General features: G+C 40.9%; 2 protein-coding genes across 2 annotated transcripts; both read left to right on the top strand.

Moving 5' to 3' along the window:
- Positions 1 to 1621: 1621 nt before the first annotated feature.
- On the top strand, positions 1622 to 4282 carry LOC116367860 (parvalbumin beta 1). The gene is made up of 5 exons (XM_031819042.1): positions 1622 to 1754; positions 2542 to 2608; positions 2789 to 2921; positions 3101 to 3210; positions 3977 to 4282. Exons 2-5 carry the CDS (start codon positions 2548 to 2550, stop codon positions 4000 to 4002), a joined length of 330 nt encoding a protein of 109 aa, XP_031674902.1. The 5' UTR covers positions 1622 to 1754; positions 2542 to 2547; the 3' UTR covers positions 4003 to 4282.
- Positions 4283 to 9654: 5372 nt separating this feature from the next.
- Positions 9655 to 14272, top strand: LOC116367859 (parvalbumin, thymic CPV3). The gene is made up of 5 exons (XM_031819041.1): positions 9655 to 9907; positions 10520 to 10587; positions 11862 to 11994; positions 13352 to 13461; positions 14143 to 14272. The coding sequence occupies exons 2-5, from the start codon at positions 10527 to 10529 to the stop codon at positions 14166 to 14168; spliced, it is 330 nt and encodes a 109-aa protein (XP_031674901.1). The 5' UTR covers positions 9655 to 9907; positions 10520 to 10526; the 3' UTR covers positions 14169 to 14272.
- The last annotated feature ends 4803 nt before the right edge of the window (positions 14273 to 19075 follow it).

Raw genomic sequence — 19075 nt, 5'->3', positions numbered from 1 at the left:
CTAAGGGATTTGCAGAGGATATATTTCATATTACTCTGATAGAGCCTTGCAGGTCTGCCCGCCTGCTGCCCCCTCATGGATCCTCCCTCTCTGGATGGCACTTCCTATTTGGTGAACGGGACAAAGTGCTGGAGAAAACTGACACTGCAACAGAATGGCCAAGAATAGCATTGTGTTATTATGTTGAGTCAGCGGGACATTTTAAATACATGTTAAATACAGTGTAACCAGTGTGTGGGGTTCCCTTATAAATACTTAAGGAGATGGTGGTATTTTCAGTCATGTCAGATTGTGTTTATCTGCATACATTTTGAAAACTTGTGGCACATCTTGCAATGTATTTGTAGGTTGTTTATTTGACATATAATTAAAAGTTACTTACAGTCAATCATTTACAGTAGCTAACTAACAATTGTCCTATTATAGCTTATCTAAGATAATTAATTCCATATCCTCTCATTTAACAGTCAAAACATGTACACAGACTGTGTTCAGCCAATCAGTGTATCACTGACCCCATTGGTGCAACATAGTAACTACCCAACTAAGTAATGTATCCGGTAATACAACACGCAACACTTTTGCGACATAAGCGTGCCGCAATCAATTCATTTTCCAGACAGAAATATAGGTGTCTTGATAGTTTATCCCTGCCCCCACCTGCAGTCAAAGATAGGACAGTGATGCCACCTGCAGAAAAATATATAATGTTCGCTATAAACTTTAACATACATTTGCTGTAAAACTGCGTAATGAACAGTTAAACATTATGGTGGAATGGTGCATTGTTTTCTATCCAGTAGCCAAACCATGTGAAAGTAATAAACAGTATATCGACGTTTGTTTTGGGTCATATTTTCCTTTATTTTCCAAGTACTCTGAGCGATGTAAAGGGTAACAAAAATATACAAATGCAAAGGACTTGAGCGTGCAGTATAGGCTAGACATGAAGTATAGTACAACTTACTGTAGGCTACTCCACATGATCGTATTACATTTATAGGCTTACAGAAGCGGCAGACACTTTTTGGCTATGCACGTTTAGTCCGGGATACACCAATGAATGTGGAAGATCTTGCGTAAATTTGCTTTCACGAGACATTGCATGATAAAATCTTAGGCAATCATAAGAATGTTGCAAGTAAATTGCTCTCATGTAAAATATTAAAAGGTTAGTGTAGCCTCATTTCTTATAATATGAAAATATTAAAACATAAAAGCACCATATTTTCTCTAAACCAACACGGTTTACGCACATCCAATACTTCACCTTAATGCAATGATTGACTGGAAACTCTTACAAAGACATTCAGAGTAACACAAAATCGTTTTAAACAGACCTCTCAAGTCCAGCATATGCATGCATATTACATGAACACTACAACCCTCCTTAGAAACTTCACCAATGACCGCGTTGATATCCATAGGCTACAATAACCTCTCAATATAAACGGTCAGGATCTTTTTAGCAACCGTCGATTCCATCCCTACCACTCAGCAGAACATATTCTTAGCAATGGGGGATATTATGGACTTTTTTCAAACGCACCTTTTAAGCATCTTCATTTATGAAACTTAAAATAGATCGGATCTCTTGCCAGTGGACAACCCCCCCACCCCCTCCGGTGTCGGTTACATTATGCCTCGGGTTTCGGTTGAGTGAAAGTATATAAGGTCAGCAGTATCGATGGGAACACCACTCGCTGCAGTCGCCTGAAGTCTTCTCTATCAACCGTTCACCAAAGACGTCAGAGGTGAGTTTCAGTGCGGTGCGAAGGAAGTACAGGAACCCAGGATCCAGACAATTGCAACAGCATCCAGGTTTTTGCTGTACATTTTATCATATGCGCTCTTTACAATTTACGTGGGACTGCAAGCCGTTGCGTCATCCAAAACACCCAAAGGCTGAGATTTTGTTTCTGTATTTGGACGCACCCCGGAGCAGGACGGATTTGGACAATTGCAAATCAGTTTCTCAGATGGAACGTTTGGAATGCACATCAACATCTTTATCAAAGACCAACATGTGCAGTGGGCTGCCTTAACTATCAGGGCTTTCCTTTTGGGAACCACTAAAAACGTTTCAATTGGATTTGATATGAATTCCCAAATTACACCCATTGGTTGAGACAGACACATTTGAGGGCAGCTTGACACATTTGATTTGATCTGTCTCATTGCGTTATAATCACACGCATGGTGAAAGGGGCTCTGCTTTTATCAAAAGACCACCAGCCAAATGTTGATAAACAGTGGCTGGTCGGTTTGAAATATTTGTTTGACATCCTGCGTAATGAAGTGGATGATCTATTTTAAATGAAATAAGATGGGTTGAGTCGTGCTGAAATTTTGTTTGGTAGAAAGTCTGAGTGTTTGGTGATTTGTGCCCTGGTATTGCACAATATAATAATAGTTTAGTACTTGCCTGGTAATAACCTCTCAAACATGTTGTAGATTAAATGCAATGCTCAATACCAAACGTTGAAATGCTAAATCAAAGTTGTATTAAAGTAAACATTTCTCCCTTTTTTCAACATTCAGCTCAAAATGGCCTGTGCCCATCTGTGCAAGGAGGCTGACATCAAAGCCGCATTGGAAGCGTGCAAAGGTAGGCCCTAGTTTGTTTACTTCCCCCTCCACCTAAAAAGCCCTTTCAACACAAGTATGTTGTATGATAAATGTGAAATTAGCCATATGAACACACGATTACCTCTCTAGGCTGTAGTTGCATTGTGTGTTTACTTGCAGGTTACACAATAGGCATATATCCTTCATATTTGCGTTACAGCCGCCGACACCTTCAACTTCAAGACCTTCTTCCATACGATTGGCTTTGCCTCGAAGTCCGCCGACGACGTCAAGAAGGCTTTCAAGGTCATTGACCAGGATGCAAGTGGCTTTATTGAGGTGGAGGAGCTGAAGTAAGAGCCATGCACCATTACAGTACAAATAACAGACAATTGATTAAACCAATGCAGGAGACTGTCCACTTTATCCAATTGTATCCGTGCGCATGCATTCTAAAAGTCAGGGTGCATTGGTGCATTGGTCTGCATACATTCAAATGAAACTAAACTAATATTTGTGTCTCTTTCTCTAGGCTGTTCCTTCAGAACTTTTGCCCCAATGCCAGGGTACTTACCGATGCAGAGACAAAGGCTTTCCTCAAGGCTGGTGATGCCGATGGTGATGGCATGATTGGAATTGATGGTACGAAACATAGCATACATGGGATAATCAATGCGTTAACCAATGTCACTTGCATACAGTGGTGTAATGTACTTCAGTAAAACTACTTTAAAGTACTACTTAAGTAGTTTTTTGGGGGTATCTGTACTTTACTTTACTATTAATATTTTAGACTACTTTCACTTTTACTTCACTACATTCCAAAAGAAAATTATGTACGTTTTCCTTCACCCAAAAGTACTCGTTACATGTTGAATGCTTAGCAGGACAGGTAAATGGTCCAATTCATGCACTTATCAAGAGAACATCCCTGGTCATCACTACTGCCTCTTATCTGGCTGACTCACTACACACAAATTCATATTCTGTAAAATTGATGTCTGAGTGTTGGAGTGTACCCCTGGCTATCTGTACATTTTAAATACAAGAACATGGTACCATCTGCTTTGCTTAATATAAGTAATTTGAAATTATTTATACTTTTGGTACTTAAGTATATTTGACAAATTCCATTTACTTTTGATACTTAAGTATATTTAGAACCAAATACTTTTAGACTTTCACTCAAGTACTATTTTACTGGGTGACTTTCACTTTTACTTGAGTAACTTTCTATTAAGGTATCTTTACTTTCACTCAAGTATGACAATTGGGAACTTTTTTCACCGCTGCTTGAATATTAATAACGATGTTTATGATCTGGTGTCAATCTATATTAAGGCCTAAGAAAGTACATGAATGTTATAAGACACTGGAAAGGGTTAATGGTTGTATTTTTCTTTTGCAGAGTTCGCTGTATTGGTTAAGCAATAAAGAACAACTGACCAAGAACTCACCTGAAGGAACAATATTGCCCAAGACCTCCCCATTTCATCTGAATATAAATACTTTTTATACATTTGCTTGCAAGAAGTCCTCCTGTGCGGCACACTGTCCAAAATGATGATTGTGAATGTAGCGCGGATGTGTTCATGTCTTATATGAATTTTGCTTACTGTAAAATCTATGATGCACTTTTCAGGAAAGGACGATAGATAAAAAAAGAATCAATATTCTTTTGGAATAAAAGGTCTTTGTATTATTTCCTATTTAATTAATCAAATGTGTTTATCTGAGTTCAGATGCCATAAGTTTAACTTCACACTCATAAATGTGTTTATCTGAGTCCAGATGCCATAAGTTTAACTTCACACTCATAAATGTGTTTATCTGAGTCCAGATGCCATAAGTTTAACTTCACACTCATAAATGTGTTTATCTGAGTCCAGATGCCATAAGTTTAACTTCACACTCATAAATGGAACCGGTTTATATGACCTGTAATTGAGAAAACGCCTGCCATTTTATTCGCTAATAATTATACATAATAATTCATGACACATAGTCTATTTGTCATGTTTTGCTGATAAAAAAAAGCACGACGATCATTGTGCAAGTACAAGTTTACACACAAAGGCGCACAGGCACACACAAACCGAGGTGTAAGAGAGAGAGAGAGAGATACAGAGAGAGAGAGACAGAGAGAGATACAGAGAGAGAGAGACAGCAAGAGAGACAGAGAGAGAGATACATAGAGAGAGAGAGACAGAGAGAGAGATACAGAGAGAGATACATAGAGAGAGAGAGAGACAGAGAGAGAGAGAAGGACAATAAAAGTCAATAAAACAAATGACAGCATGGCCAAGCACCAATTCAGTTTTTCCGCCCTCATATGAAAATAGGTAACATAAATGTTCTACTTAAACAATATATTCATCCATAATTTACATCCTATCCTAGACTAGAGACAATGATTGGGGGTTCAAGTGATTCCAATTATGTTCGATACAGTACCATAGAGCATTGGTTCCCAACCGGGGGTACTAGGACCCCTGGGGGTACTTGGCCTATCTACAGGGGGTACTTGAGAAGACTCATGAGACCATAGACCTACTGGGTACTACCGCAGAGCTAAATTCAGTTGGTGGTACATTAACCGAAAAAGTTTTGGAACCATTGCCTTAGAGTCTGCATACATACAGTATATATGGACAAAACACATGCTTCAATATGTTTTATAATGTTTTTAGTCATTCAATGTATGTATAAAGCCCTCATCAAATGCGTCTCTACTGACAGAATTTAGCAGTCCCACATGGGAGTATAGTCCATGCGTTGGCGTTAGGAGTCCACTAGATGGTGGCAAACACAAAGACAGTGAGTAATCTTCCCAAGGCAGCGTTTCCCCTAAATATAGCCAGAGGTGCGTACTGAGGTGTATTCAGGGTAGTGAAATATAATATAATGAATATAATAATCATGAAAGCTGATACGATTCCCTCAATAGATTAAATTTTTATCTGAACGTTATCTGTAATGTCACACTCTCCTGAACAGGTACTGTGATACTGATGGTTTGTCGGGACTGATGATTCATTGACAACTGTAACATTTTAGCTAAACCTAACCCAACTACGGAAAGAAGTGACTTCGCGTAGCAGGTTAGGAGAACCAACGCAGCAGGTTAAGATAACTAACGCATCAGGATAGGAGAATGAACGTCATTAAAGGGTATGGGTTAGGCTTAGCTAAAATGCTACTTGTCAACAACTGTGATCCCGACGCTACAACTAGATGAAGCTGTACTCCATCTAGCCACAACCGTAGAAACCACCAGTCCCGACAAACCATCAGTAGGCATATTATATAACACAGGCCCCTGATGTATGTTTGAAGAGTCACATTAAAACGGAGAACGAACCATGAAACAACATCTCGTGCAGCTTTTTAAACCATACACCCACAAAACGGGAAAACGAACTGCCATTGACTTAGGCTACTATAACCATGTCAGGCAGAGCTGTCTGATTTAGTAATTGACTTTTGGTATTGGGCATTTGGCAATATAGTTACACTGTCACGAGGGAAAAGCCAGTGCAAACAAACATACAATAGCGCTAATAACATTGAAATATGACTTAGCACCACGGACAGCGGCTATCGGAACCCCCTGCGATCAGAAATTTCAGGACCTTGTTCAAAATTTAATGTAATCATAATACACTGAATTCAGAGAATTAATGCAGTTAGCCTATTATCTGGAACTGCATATGATATGTCTACACAATTTTCTATATGATTAAACCCAACAAGCAACACACAACCGTTTCTTCCGTGGCAACGGAGCATCTCTAATCCGTTTCTGTTCGACACCGGATTAGCCAAAACAAATTACGTCTTTCCCGCCCTGGGACAATGAGAAGGCTTGTCCCTGCAGCCAACCCATGTCGGTACGTAAGCTTGTAAGGAAAATTAGCAAATGTAAATGAATAAATTACTGGCCAGTAACCGTATAGGCGATGAGGTATCAGAATGGCGCATGACATCACCGCCTGTCGGTAAAGCGCACCGCTCGATCCGGTGTCATCAGTCTCTCTTTCACATACGACCAGGGACAGGGAGAGCCTATTGAGTTTCCCCTGATGCATCTGCCGCTGGAGCCCCAAATCCTAGAAAGAGGTTTCGGACATTGGACATGGAGACGTTAGACGCACGATTTCTGTTCGTGCGCCAAGTCACAAAATTATTTGAAAGGTCAGACTGTGAGTGAGCGACCTGCAGGATTAGTTCTAATGATTTTAATTACAAACCTTGAATCAATGAACTACATTTATATTAAAATGACCATAAAGTGGTCCCAAGGGAAATGTTTTCTCCTCATGCGTTAGTGGAAGCGCAGAATATAGTCTACACACTATTCACACCAACTCTCCCACCTAATATGCAGCAATATTAAACAGTGAAAATACAAGCCTAACATGTCCTAAAGGATCAGTGACCTAGCCTACTACTACTACTCCTACTGTTTAAGCGCACGTGCCCACTCGATCATTTCAGCAGTCATGCAATTAATTTGTGCACAAAAAGTACAATACATACAAATGTAATAACAGTGGGCCTAGAACACTCAGTCTAAAGGTGCCTTTTACTTGGAATATTCAGCCTATATATGTATGGTACGTTTAAATAAGGTTCACTTGACCTGTCCTTGAGCGACCTTTACCCACCTACTTTGCACAACACACTAACGCCTGCGGTCTGGGTAGGGCTCGCGCGGTCGCTAGCTGATGCGCTCGACCGCTGCCTGCTTCCGCTGCTGAAGCTGTGGTGTGCAGGTGCCAAGTACTGTAGTCTATAAATCCCCACGCGCGCGCGCCGCGGTTCTTCACCGAATTGAACTGCTTGCAAGCTGGAGTTGGTCTATGATTGTTGTCTGCCTCCGGCTATAGGGGATATTTAGCGATATCCCGACCTCAAAAGGTGTCATATTTCTGGTTGAGTGGTACCACTTGTTATTAAACAAGCAGAGGGAATTGTCAAGACTAAATGTCAGACTTTGTTTCAAAACGTTAACGATGAGAATCATAACAGAATATGATTTTGATAAATAATTCGTTTTCTGCAGATGTTGTATTTAAAAGGACACAAATCAGATGCCATCTGTATCACTGATGACATCCTATGCAGTGCACTCTCTCCCTAACGCTACCACATGTATGCACGCCTTTACAGTGAGAAGTGAGCCCACATGCAGGTTGCACACCTTCAACTTTCCCCTTGTCCAATGATGAATAATAGCTGTTCTCCACAGTCCAGAAGCAGGGTATCCTCTAAGGGATAGGGTTAATGCACTCTCTGCAGACCTCTCCGTTTACTTCCACATACAGTGACATTGTTTCAGGGTTGTCCTCTGAAGGTATAGGCATTCTGCCATTGGTCACATTTTACAGGCTGCCCAAATGCAGTATTTCATTTCACTGCTTCAATAATACTGTGAAGAATTGCAAAGATAAGCATTGTTCTAAATGGATCACTCTGTTAGATCTCCTATCGCTATGGGTTGCCAGCAGCTACACTGATGATACTGAAGAAGTGTGACCATTTATATCTGAGGGATGGCCTGGGTGACCTCAATAGAAAAGATGCAATCTCTCTCTCTCTCTCCATTTCCCAAAACTCTATTCCAACACAGATGCCATAGGCAAATGTGTGTGTATGTGAGTTTATGCGTGCGTGCATGTGTGTATGGACCCTAATTGACATTAAATCATCATGCAGAATCAAGTGGGACATTGAAAAACAGGGTGACCTTGTGTCCTTTAATCAGAACGCTGGACAGTTCCATGATAGTTCAACATTTACCCCCGTCCAGCCTATAGTGAGAGAGAAGGATAAATAAATTGTCATGATGACATTTCGTGATAGACAACCCCTGTTGTGTGTGTGTGTATCTGTTGAGTTGAGTATTATTAGATTTGGAGGGGATAATCTAACCCCATCTGGTGGGTCCAACAGAGTAGCAGGGAATGACAAATTTGGTCTGTTTAAGTCCAAATGAGGGCACATTTTTTGACAGATTTGCAGGGGATTTGGACCAGAGGGTTCATTCTCAGGGGGATGTGGGCTACTATACCACACAATGGCCACACTGTATCCCTCCACAACGATTTCAACATCCAATATTCACATACCCAGTTATACACTTTATAATTGAATCTGGTTTATTGGAACTTGACTTCTCTCTGAATGACCCTTTTCACTGAGGACAATATGCTGTATGTGTGACACAAATACCAGCTCTGTGACTGCTTGTAGAGAGAGAGAGAGAGAGAGAGAGAGAGAGAGGGGGGGGGGGGGGGGGGAGAGGGAGAGAGAGGGGATATATATATATATATATATAGAGAGAGAGAGAGAGCGAGAGTGAGAGAGAGAGAGAGAGAGAGAGAGAGAGAGAGAGAGAGAGAGAAAGATATATATATATATATATATATATATATATATATAGAGAGAGAGAGAGAGAGAGAGAGAGAGAGAGAGAGGGGAGACGACAGACAGAGATTAGCCTTGTTTACACCTTGCGCTATGTTAGTTTAGTGATCTGATCAATATGATCCAATAACTATCTGATCAAAGTTTGTTGCGTCAACACATTTTAATAACATGTGTCTCTTATCCCTTCTTCCTTACCCAGTGTACCCTCCACTGTGTTTGCATTGTGAACAGACTAGCTGGTGCCTCCCTGTTTGCAAATTATTTGACAGATATTCTTTCAAAATAATATGGATTTATTTACTGATGCAATAAGTCAATGGTGCTACCTGTCAATGATTTTAGAGGCCAGTACAATGCTGAATTAAATTATTTGACCATGCAGAACTGTTAATACTTGATTGATTTCCACACCCAATGCGTGCCTATCTTTTAATCATCCTGTGTAAAAATGTGGGCAAAATCGGAATGTGGACAAGATCAGGACAAAGGGCGCATGTTAGCACCAGGTATAAACAGGGCTAGAGAGACTGCACATTTTTGTACCATAGTACTGTATTATAATTCGAGAAGGGAAGGAGAGGGGGAGGAGGACTGGGTTAGGTGTGGGTGGGAGGAGGGGATATAGAATAATGCACTGATGACTTAATTTGCCATTTACAAGGGCGTTACTGATGTCCACAGTAGTCAGTCTCCTGCCCATGGGCGTTATAAAGGGTAAAGGTTAATTAGTTAAGGAAGAAATTTGATCAGGGGCGGGCAGTTAAAATGTGATACTCAGACAGGTAATTCAAGCATTCCCTATTGTCACCTCAATCAGGCCTATATAAATCGTCTCTGACGGACACCAGTCACCGCATAGCCTTACTCGTCTCTTTTGGATCAACGACCGGGCAAGAACCTCAACGCGGTAAGTTGACTTTGCGCTCTGAACTTAACTCAGAGCAGTCATTCGCTGCCACTTTGAGAGATATAGACTGCTGTCTTTTTTTTTATCATTCGCTTCGTTTGTGTTTATAATTAGAAGTTTACTTGGCTTTAATGTTTAGACAAAGGATGCGGTAACAGCGTATTAGACAAAGTTGTGACATATTTTCTTTTAAGAAAGTATCTAATTCATTCTTTGCTATCCGTTTTAGCAAATACTGTTACAGGGTTTCAGTATATTGATTCCGACCAAGATGAGTCCGAGGGCAGACTAAAGATAATTTGCCAGTAGTGGTATTGGAGTAGGCCTATCTAGCTCAGATCAAGCAATAGGCTCTGGGGAATTACTGAGAAAATATGTCAACACAACTGTTATGTGCATGAGCTGAATCAATAGACCTTAGCCAATAATTATGACACGCATATAGCCTTTGTTTTATAGGCCTCTGAAGCTGTGCTTTAAAAGATGCTATCCAAATAATTATAATATTCTGCACCAGTCAAACCAACGCCTTGTCTTCAAAGAAGTATGCATTGCTGTTTAGCCTACCTGACTAAATGTGTTAATAATTCACCACTTTTGTTCATTCGACAGGATTAAAATGTCGCTCTCATCTATCCTTTCCGCTGATGCCATAGACGCTGCTATGAAGGACTGCCAAGGTATCATCTTCCACTCATATCATTATTGCTTTCTTCATTAGATTCCTTCACCGCATTAGTGGTAGCCTAGGCTATGGGCAGATTCACTATACTAAATAAAGTCAAATAAGGTAGTCCATTGTTTTTTGTCAAACAAAAAACAGAAGTATAGGCCTACTTAGGTGGATCAAAATGAGGCCTATTTTAGAGAAAACACATGTAGGCTACGTAGACTCACACGAAACGCTGAAGTTGGAGACTTTTATCTCACTCACCAACTTCAAACATCTGCTATCTGAGCAGCTAACCGATCGCTGCAGCTGTACATAGTCTATCGGTAAATAGCCCACCCAATTTACCTACCTCATCCCCATACTGTTTATATTTATTTACTTTTCTGCTCTTTTGCACACCAGTATCTCTACCTGTGCATGACCATCTGATCATTTATCACTCCAGTGTTAATCTGCAAAATTGTAATTATTCGCCTACCTCCTCCTGCCTTTTGCACACAATGTATATAGACTCTTTTTTTTCATTTTTTTCTACTGTGTTATTGACTTGTTAATTGTTTACTCCCTGTGTAACTCTGTGTTGTTGTCTGTTCACACTGCTATGTTTTATCTTGGCCAGGTCGCAGTTGTAAATGAGAACTTGTTCTCAACTAGCCTACCTGGTTAAATAAAGGTGACATAAAAATAAAAACCCTCAAAGCATTTAGGACAGAATAGATAGCAGTTGTCTCTGTCAGTTTTTGTCCCTAAATGTATCAGGAAGAATTATAATGCAAACAATTGTCTTAATTTAAATGGAGTTTTTGAATAAATCAAAATGTGATATGCCTATGAGTGAACAAGACTAGACTAAACAGATTAGTTGGTTATTTGAATCAGCTGCAACATGGTCTCGGAGCATTTCATATTATTCTGTGTGTAAATCTGAGACTCCATTTAGAGTGATGTGTTACGTTTCGTTTTGTATGCATTCATTTGCGGATGTCCATCAACTATTTCATATGATATGTTATTAATTGCAATTCGTGTTATATGTTACGAATTTGCAAAACGTGCAGTATGTTACGAACTTGCAAAATGTACAATATGTTAGGAATTCGCAAAACATATGACATGTAATGAATTCTAGCTAGGTGGATAGGTGGCTAAAAGGGTAAAGGTTAGGATTCGTGTTCGCGTTCTTCCACAAGCCCTACCTCCACTTCCTCGTTAACGACCTGTACCAGATCTAAGGCCGAACACGCCTGTTCATTTTTTCTCATGTCATCCTTAATCCATCAGCACCGGACTCCTTCAACTGCAAGAAGTTCTTCCAGCAGTGTGGCTTGACCAAAAAGAGTCCCGCGGAGGTGAAGAAAGTCTTCGGGATCCTGGACAACGACGCCAGCGGCTTCATTGAGGAGGAGGAACTCAAGTGAGTCGGCTACAATTGTTGCACTTTTAGTTTGTGATAAACTACAATCTTTGTGTTTTTTCTACTACAATATTTAGGCCTAAAGAAAATAGCCTATATATTGTTATTGATGCCGCATAGGCCTATATCAAAATGTATCCTCTGTTGGCCCTAAACGTGTTAGGCTACCTGTCATTTTACACAGGTTAGTGTTTTTTGTCACGAATCTTGTTCTGGAGACAGCTCTGCAGTGGTCACCAGCTTGCACAGCCACAAAGTCATAAAATCGGATTTGAAACCTAACTCTAACCTTTACCCTAACACACTGCTAACCTAACCCTAAACTTAAATCAAGACAAAATGCAAAAACGTTTTTGTTTTTTTTACCCCTTTTTCTCCCCAATTTTGACATATTCAATTGGCAGTTAAAGTCTTGTCCGATCGCTGCAACTCCCATACAGACTCGGGAGAGGCAAAGGTCAAGAGCTGTTTCTTGACACAATGCACGCTTAACCCAGAAGCCAGCCTCACCAATGTGTCGGAGGAAACACTGTACACCTGGTGACCGTGTCAGCGTGCATGCACCCGGCCCACCACAGGAGTCGCTAGAGTGAGATGGGACAAGGACCTCCCGGCCGGCCAAACCTTCCCCTAACCGGACGACGCTGGGCTAATTGTGCGTTGCCCTCATGGGTCTCCCGGTTGCGATACAGCCCGGTATCGATCCAGGATCTGTAGTAATGAAGCTAGCACTGCGATGCAGGGCCTTAGACCGCTGCGCCACTCGGGAGGCCCTAAAAGCAAATATTTGTTTTTATTCATTTTTACAATATAAACAATTTTGGCTTTGCAGCTGGCCCATCTAGCGGAAATTGCTCAGTTCTGCCTCAAGGACTTATCCCAATCAACGTCAACCTAACTTTGCTTGAAAGTAGGCTACTTCTTGAAGATACGCTTTGTAAACTAGCACATCTTTACTAGTGCGCCCCCATCAAGAGATGGTCAATTATCATTATTTTGTTCATTCAAAAGTCCTGGGGGTCATAGGTGCCTTTTGCACTGTAATGACGGCATATTAAGCCTGCTTTCAGTAAGCATGTCCTCTACAACTCCAAAAGTTGTTTTATTTGTTCCTCTTTCCAGGACAGATCCTTGAGGTTAAAATCCTCTTTTAAAAGGTTGACCACAATAGTCTGTCTAAGAAATATGGATTAAACAATATCCATTCATCATTAATGTCTGATTGGCTTTTCTTTGTTACCCAGACAATACTACTTCCTCAATATCTGAAGGGTTCTGCTGCAGAGTTGCCGGTCATGACAACTGTATAGAATAGCGGTATGTTAGTGGTCTCGGTGTGTGTGTGTGTCCGTCTCAGATTCTTCCTCCAGAGGTTCAACCCCGGGGCCCGTGTCCTGACTGAAAAAGAGACCAAGGCCTTCATGTCTGCTGCTGATGATGACAGCGACGGCATGATTGGAGCAGATGGTGTGTATCTTACACTAGTTTGGTGATGATGATGATGAAAATTATAAAGATGATGATGATCACAATGATGTTGTTGTTGTTGATTATGACGGCGATGAAGAGGTGGATGAGAGTGATGTTTGATTATGTCGATGGAAGTTTGAAGGAGTGATCTCATTCGATACCAAATCAGTTGAGATTGTACAGGTCTGAATCTGGTTGCATTATGATCGTAAGCAGATTACAGAATGGTAATTGCCAATGGGTAATATAAATACTTTTTACAGTTCTACATTGAACCTCCTCTGTCAATTGCAGTCTAAATTACAATATGTAGTGTAGTGTCTTGGTAAAATATTCTAAAATGTGCATCCTTGCAATGATTCCTTGAGTTGGTTGCGATGTCACTATGTCCCAAATGCATTCATTGAGTTAGTTGAGATGTCACTATGTCCCAAATTCATTTATTGAGTTAGTTGAGATGTCACTATGTCCCAAATTCATTCATTGAATTGGTTGAGATGTCACTATGTCCCAAATTCATTCATTGAGTTAGTTGAGATGTCACTATGTCCCAAATTCATTCATTGAGTTAGTTGAGATGTCACTATGTCCCAAACCAAAGAGCCAAACCTAACGTGTCTTTTCTCTCTCATATTCTGGCTAATTATTTATCTTCCTGTCTTTCCTTTCTCCCCACAGAGTTCCAGGCCATGGTCCTATCCTGAATACCTGTACAACACCCTCCATACCTCTTTCTCCCCACAGAGTTCCAGGCCATGGTCGTATCCTGAATACCTGTACAACACCCTCCAGACCTCTTTCTCCTCGCCCCACTCCAGCGCTAGGATTTATAACTTTACTTTTCCATCTGTCAATCTATTTGGAAACATTTATTCTTTTTTTGCAAGCCTCCGGTTCAGACTACCTACAACTCACAGATTTTTTTTGTTGTTGCTTTTTGCATACGTTTTAGACAGGTCATTATATTATTGCCCAAAATGTATCACTTACCAAATTACTGAGAAAATAAAATAATAAAATGCATTCTAAAATCTCCTCCTTGGTTATTGACTTTTTACTGAAATATGAATTGTCCTGAAATAATGCCACACAGTGTTGCTATAAAATGCCATACAAAGTGATAACCCTATTGGACAGTGTGCACAGTATTGTACAGTACAGTGTCCATATTAGGACAGTCTCAGCAGGAGTTGTTTCAGCCTCAGTGTCTCTTGTTCTGTACAGATGTAATGAAATGCCCTTGAGACTGTGAACTAATATAAAATATAATGATTATTTATTATTTTATTTAAGTTCACGGTCTCAAAGCATTTCATTATATCTATACAAAACATAATTCCTGCCTAACAGAAGCTCTTGAAATATAAGATTGAATTGGGTCTTAGTGAGAAAGTGTAACAATAGCCAATGACAGTATAATCACAGGTGGAATTATGGTAGCCTGGTCCCAGATCTGTTTGTGATGTTGCCTACTCCATTTATGTCCTTGTCACGCCAAACGGTTTGGCATCACAGTAAGTGACACGGAGCTGGTATGATAGCACAAACAGACTGGCACTAGAATTGGGGAGAATCCTTAGGATGGGTGTTCCCAAGTTAAAATCTCAGTGGGAACATTTTGAGATGTACATTCACATACTGATTTGAATCTTGCACACAGCAAATCGCTCCTCTCGGTAAGCCATCTGAGTAACATCCGCACCTGTGTCGTGTCTGACGGGTCATAAACCTCACCCAACAGGGCAACGTCATGACACCTGTCTAAAACATTTCATTTAGGCTTCTCTTCGCCTTATCGAATTCAGCAACAATCAGTAGTGGGTTGATTGACAGACAAGTTGGTATCAGATGTGAGGAGAAGTGGGACAGTGTGTGTGTGTGATTAGGGGGGGGGGGACCTTGATAGACACCTGAGGGTCACCATGGCAGGATCGTGTGACACCTGACCTAAGCTTTGTAATAAAGCTGTCTGACATACTTAGTGTAATAGAATGGTATATATGCATTACTTATCTCATATGTATATACTGTACTTAATACCATCTACCGCTTCTTGCCTATGCCGCTCGGTCATTGCTCATCAATATATTTATATGTATATATTCTTACTCCATCCCTTTACTTAGATTGTGTGTATTAGGTAGTTGTGGAATTGTTAGATTACATGGTAGATTTTGCTGCACAGTTGGAACTAGAAGCACAAGCATTTCGCTACACTCGCAATAACATCTACTAAACACGTGTATGTGACCAATAAAATGTGATTTGATATGATTTGATTTATAGGGCCACAGATAGGAGGGAATGTACACAGGACCGAATCCATGAAGATACTCTATGTGCACAGGATTCACGTCAATCTCCCCCTGACCTCAATACATGATTTGAGTTGAATTGTTAGGATTTGGCCCAAAATTGTATTGACATGGTGTGAGACAGTTCAATTCTATGTTATTGTGTATCATTTGCTTAACAGATACAGTAGGCGTGAGACGCTCTTTGATTAGGTTTGTACCTACAAGCAGTGTTGACACTCAAAGATAAATTATTACTTGTGAGAACTTGTCACTGCTCTGTGCACCTGCATGCATTTAACTTAATCTCCACATTTAAGAGGCACATTGGATTAGAACTAGTAACCACAAAGAAACAACACCCTGTATTACAGTAAAGCAGACACCCAAATACTAGAGCCTCGCCATTAAATGACACGTTTTTGCTCATAAACCTAAACATTGAGGAGAGAACCTAGCCATTATAGAGAGCAGCCATTGACAGAACAGAGTTCACACCCTTGTATTGAGACAACTAGAGTACCAGACCACTGGAGACCCAGTGCCAGACACACCGTGGTATTCTGCATGTGGGCTACAATAGACACTGGCTTGGGCACCATGCTTCATCAGACTTCATTCCTGCTGGCAATTTGCCGTGGCATTTCAACCATGCTCCCATTACCTGCTGGGGACCTGTTTTAAACGGGGAGTATCTGTTAGATCCTGTGACTGTACATATAACTAATTCGCAGACACAAGATGTCAAGGAAACACGGTTAATGCTTTTTCAGTCCTGTAATTTGCCTGATATATACAAAAGTACAGTATTTGGTAATAATGGATCATTTCTGGTTCTTATCTCAAATACAGTAATATTAAAATAACTGATCATGTTCTGGTAGACTGTAGAATGGCATAAAATAATAATAACAATAACTTGTACAGTAAAATAATAAAGCACCATCAGGAAAAGAGAGTACTCCCACATTATGTTATAACACACGTGTTCTCTACCAATCCCATTCCTGACCTGTTCCCAACAGTCTGTCTCTGTGTTCTCTACCAATCCCATTCCTGACCTGTTCCCAACAGTCTGTCTCTGTGTTCTCTACCAATCCCATTCCTGACCGGTTCCCAACAATCTGTCTATGTGTTCTCTACCCATCCCATTCCTGACCGGTTCCCAACAGTCTGTCTCTGTGTTCTCTACCCATCCCATTCCTGACCTGTTCCCAACAGTCTGTCTCTGTGTTCTCTACCAATCCCATTCCTGACCTGTTCCCAACAGTCTGTCTCTGTGTTCTCTGCCCCTCCCATTCCTGATCTGTTCCCAGCAGTCTGTTTAGATTGGCTTCTAAGGACACGGGAGCACCATAACACCAAGCCCTACAAACCCACACCTGGCTACTCATTCGCCAGCTGCTGCCCTCTCAAACTGTATTTAATCTCTAATGAAATTATGGGCATGCCACTACACTGTACTGTAATTAGAGTGGAGCAATGGGATCAAGCCAGATGTTTCTAGTTGTAGGCTAGTTTTGACCAGGAAGTTACTACTATAACTACAGTATATAAGCGTGATACATGTCAATCAGTCCAAACATAAAATCAAATAAAAAATTGAATCAAATAACATTTCATTTGTCACATGCGGCGAATACAACAGGTATAGACCTTACAGTGAAAGGCTGAATACAACAGGTGTAGACCTTACAGTGAAAGGCTGAATACAACAGGTATAGACCTTACAGTGAAAGGCTGAATACAACAGGTGTAGACCTTACAGTGAAAGGCTGAATACAACAGGTATAGACCTTACAGTGAAAGGCTGAATACAACAGGTGTAGACCTTACAGTGAAAGGCTGAATACAACAGGTGTAGACCTTACAGTGAAATGCTGAATACAACAGGTGTAGACCTTACAGTGAAAGGCTGAATACAACAGGTGTAGACCTTACAGTGAAAGGCTTACTGACAAGCCCTTAACCAACAACGCTTTAAGAAGTTTGAAGAAAAATAGAAAAAAGTAACAAATGATTAAACGGCAGCAGTAAAACAACAATAATGAGGCTTTATACAGGGGTACAGAGTTAAGGTGCGAGGGCACCGGTTAGTGGAGGTCATTGAGGTAATATGTACATGTAGGTAGAGTTAAAGTGACTATGCATAGATAATAAACAGAGAGTAGCAGCAGCATAAAAGAGAGGAGGGGGGGGGCCTTTGATTAGCTGTCCATGAGTCTTATGGCTTGGGGATAGAAGCTGTTAAGAAGCCTTTTGGTCCTAGACTTGGCGCTCTCCGGTACTGCTTGCCATGCGGTAACAGAGAGAACAGTCTATGACATACAGTACATCACTTACAGTAGGACAGTGAGCTGTACTCTTTAGTTCAAAGGATCACACCACCTGAAGCACCACGTGCTTCTACACCTGCATTGCTTGCTGTTTGGGGTTTTAGGCTGGGTTTCTGTACAGCACTTTGAGATATCAGCTGATGTACGAAGGGCTATATAAATACATTTAATTTGATTTGATTTGATTGGATCAGAATCTGCTCTCCACGACCACAGGAGACACACACAGAGAAGAAAAGAATGGTGTGTGTGTGTGCGTGTGCATACATGCGTGCAGTGTGAAAGAAAGAAAGAGAGACAGCATTAGAGTCATCTTCTGTGACTTGCCTTTCAATCTGCGACCCTATACTGTAAGTGCTCGGGGAAGTGCAGGTCGGGGGGAGGGGGACAAGGTTGGGGAAGCCAGTGGGTAACACAAGCTGCCGGGTGGGGAACACAATGGAACCGAGCGGTGACCCCTGTTGGGTCAGAAGCCATGACTGATAAACAGAAAGGAAATAGAACACAACAGGGTCATGGTCATTAATCACCAAACAGAAGAAAACAGACTGAACCTGTCCAATGGTAAATGCTTAGTTCCCTTTTCCGTTGCAAAAATGTTTTCCTTTGCATGCCCCAATGAACAGGACCTAGAACCGCTCTGCCTGCTGCATGGGGACAGGGGAACAAGATCATGTGACAGGCAGATTATTATGGCTCAAGGGCAGCGGGAGAGAGAGAGAGGCAACTGTGATGGTGAGATAATGCCCAGTAGACACAGACAGTGCAAATGTGGTGGAAATGTCAGTCAGCAAACAAGATCCTTTGCTGATACAAAGGTGGATGGATGTGGCTCACAGAACGATGTTTGTTTGACTTTAGATTCAAAAGCATGACAATATATCTTCTACAATATATTGCGGAGACAAATGACAAAAAAGGCTAATCCACACATGTAGTTGGAGCATGTCCTACACACCTTTAGTTGTATTAACACAGCAA

The sequence above is a fragment of the Oncorhynchus kisutch genome, unplaced genomic scaffold, assembly GCF_002021735.2.
Source record: "Oncorhynchus kisutch isolate 150728-3 unplaced genomic scaffold, Okis_V2 scaffold1796, whole genome shotgun sequence".
In the NCBI taxonomy this organism is placed as follows: Eukaryota; Metazoa; Chordata; class Actinopteri; order Salmoniformes; family Salmonidae; genus Oncorhynchus; species Oncorhynchus kisutch.
This window is presented reverse-complemented; position numbering and strand designations above follow the sequence as displayed.

Bases quoted from the DNA above. Each gene is read 5' to 3' on its own strand.
- LOC116367860 (XM_031819042.1), top strand. From the start codon at position 2,548: ATGGCCTGTGCCCATCTGTGCAAGGAGGCTGACATCAAAGCCGCATTG. The intron at 2,922-3,100 runs GTAAGAGCCATG...CTCTTTCTCTAG, and splicing joins ATTGAGGTGGAGGAGCTGAA to GCTGTTCCTTCAGAACTTTT. The intron at 3,211-3,976 runs GTACGAAACATA...TTTCTTTTGCAG, and splicing joins TGGCATGATTGGAATTGATG to AGTTCGCTGTATTGGTTAAG.
- LOC116367859 (XM_031819041.1), top strand. From the start codon at position 10,527: ATGTCGCTCTCATCTATCCTTTCCGCTGATGCCATAGACGCTGCTATG. The intron at 10,588-11,861 runs GTATCATCTTCC...TTAATCCATCAG, and splicing joins TGCTATGAAGGACTGCCAAG to CACCGGACTCCTTCAACTGC. The intron at 11,995-13,351 runs GTGAGTCGGCTA...TGTCCGTCTCAG, and splicing joins ATTGAGGAGGAGGAACTCAA to ATTCTTCCTCCAGAGGTTCA.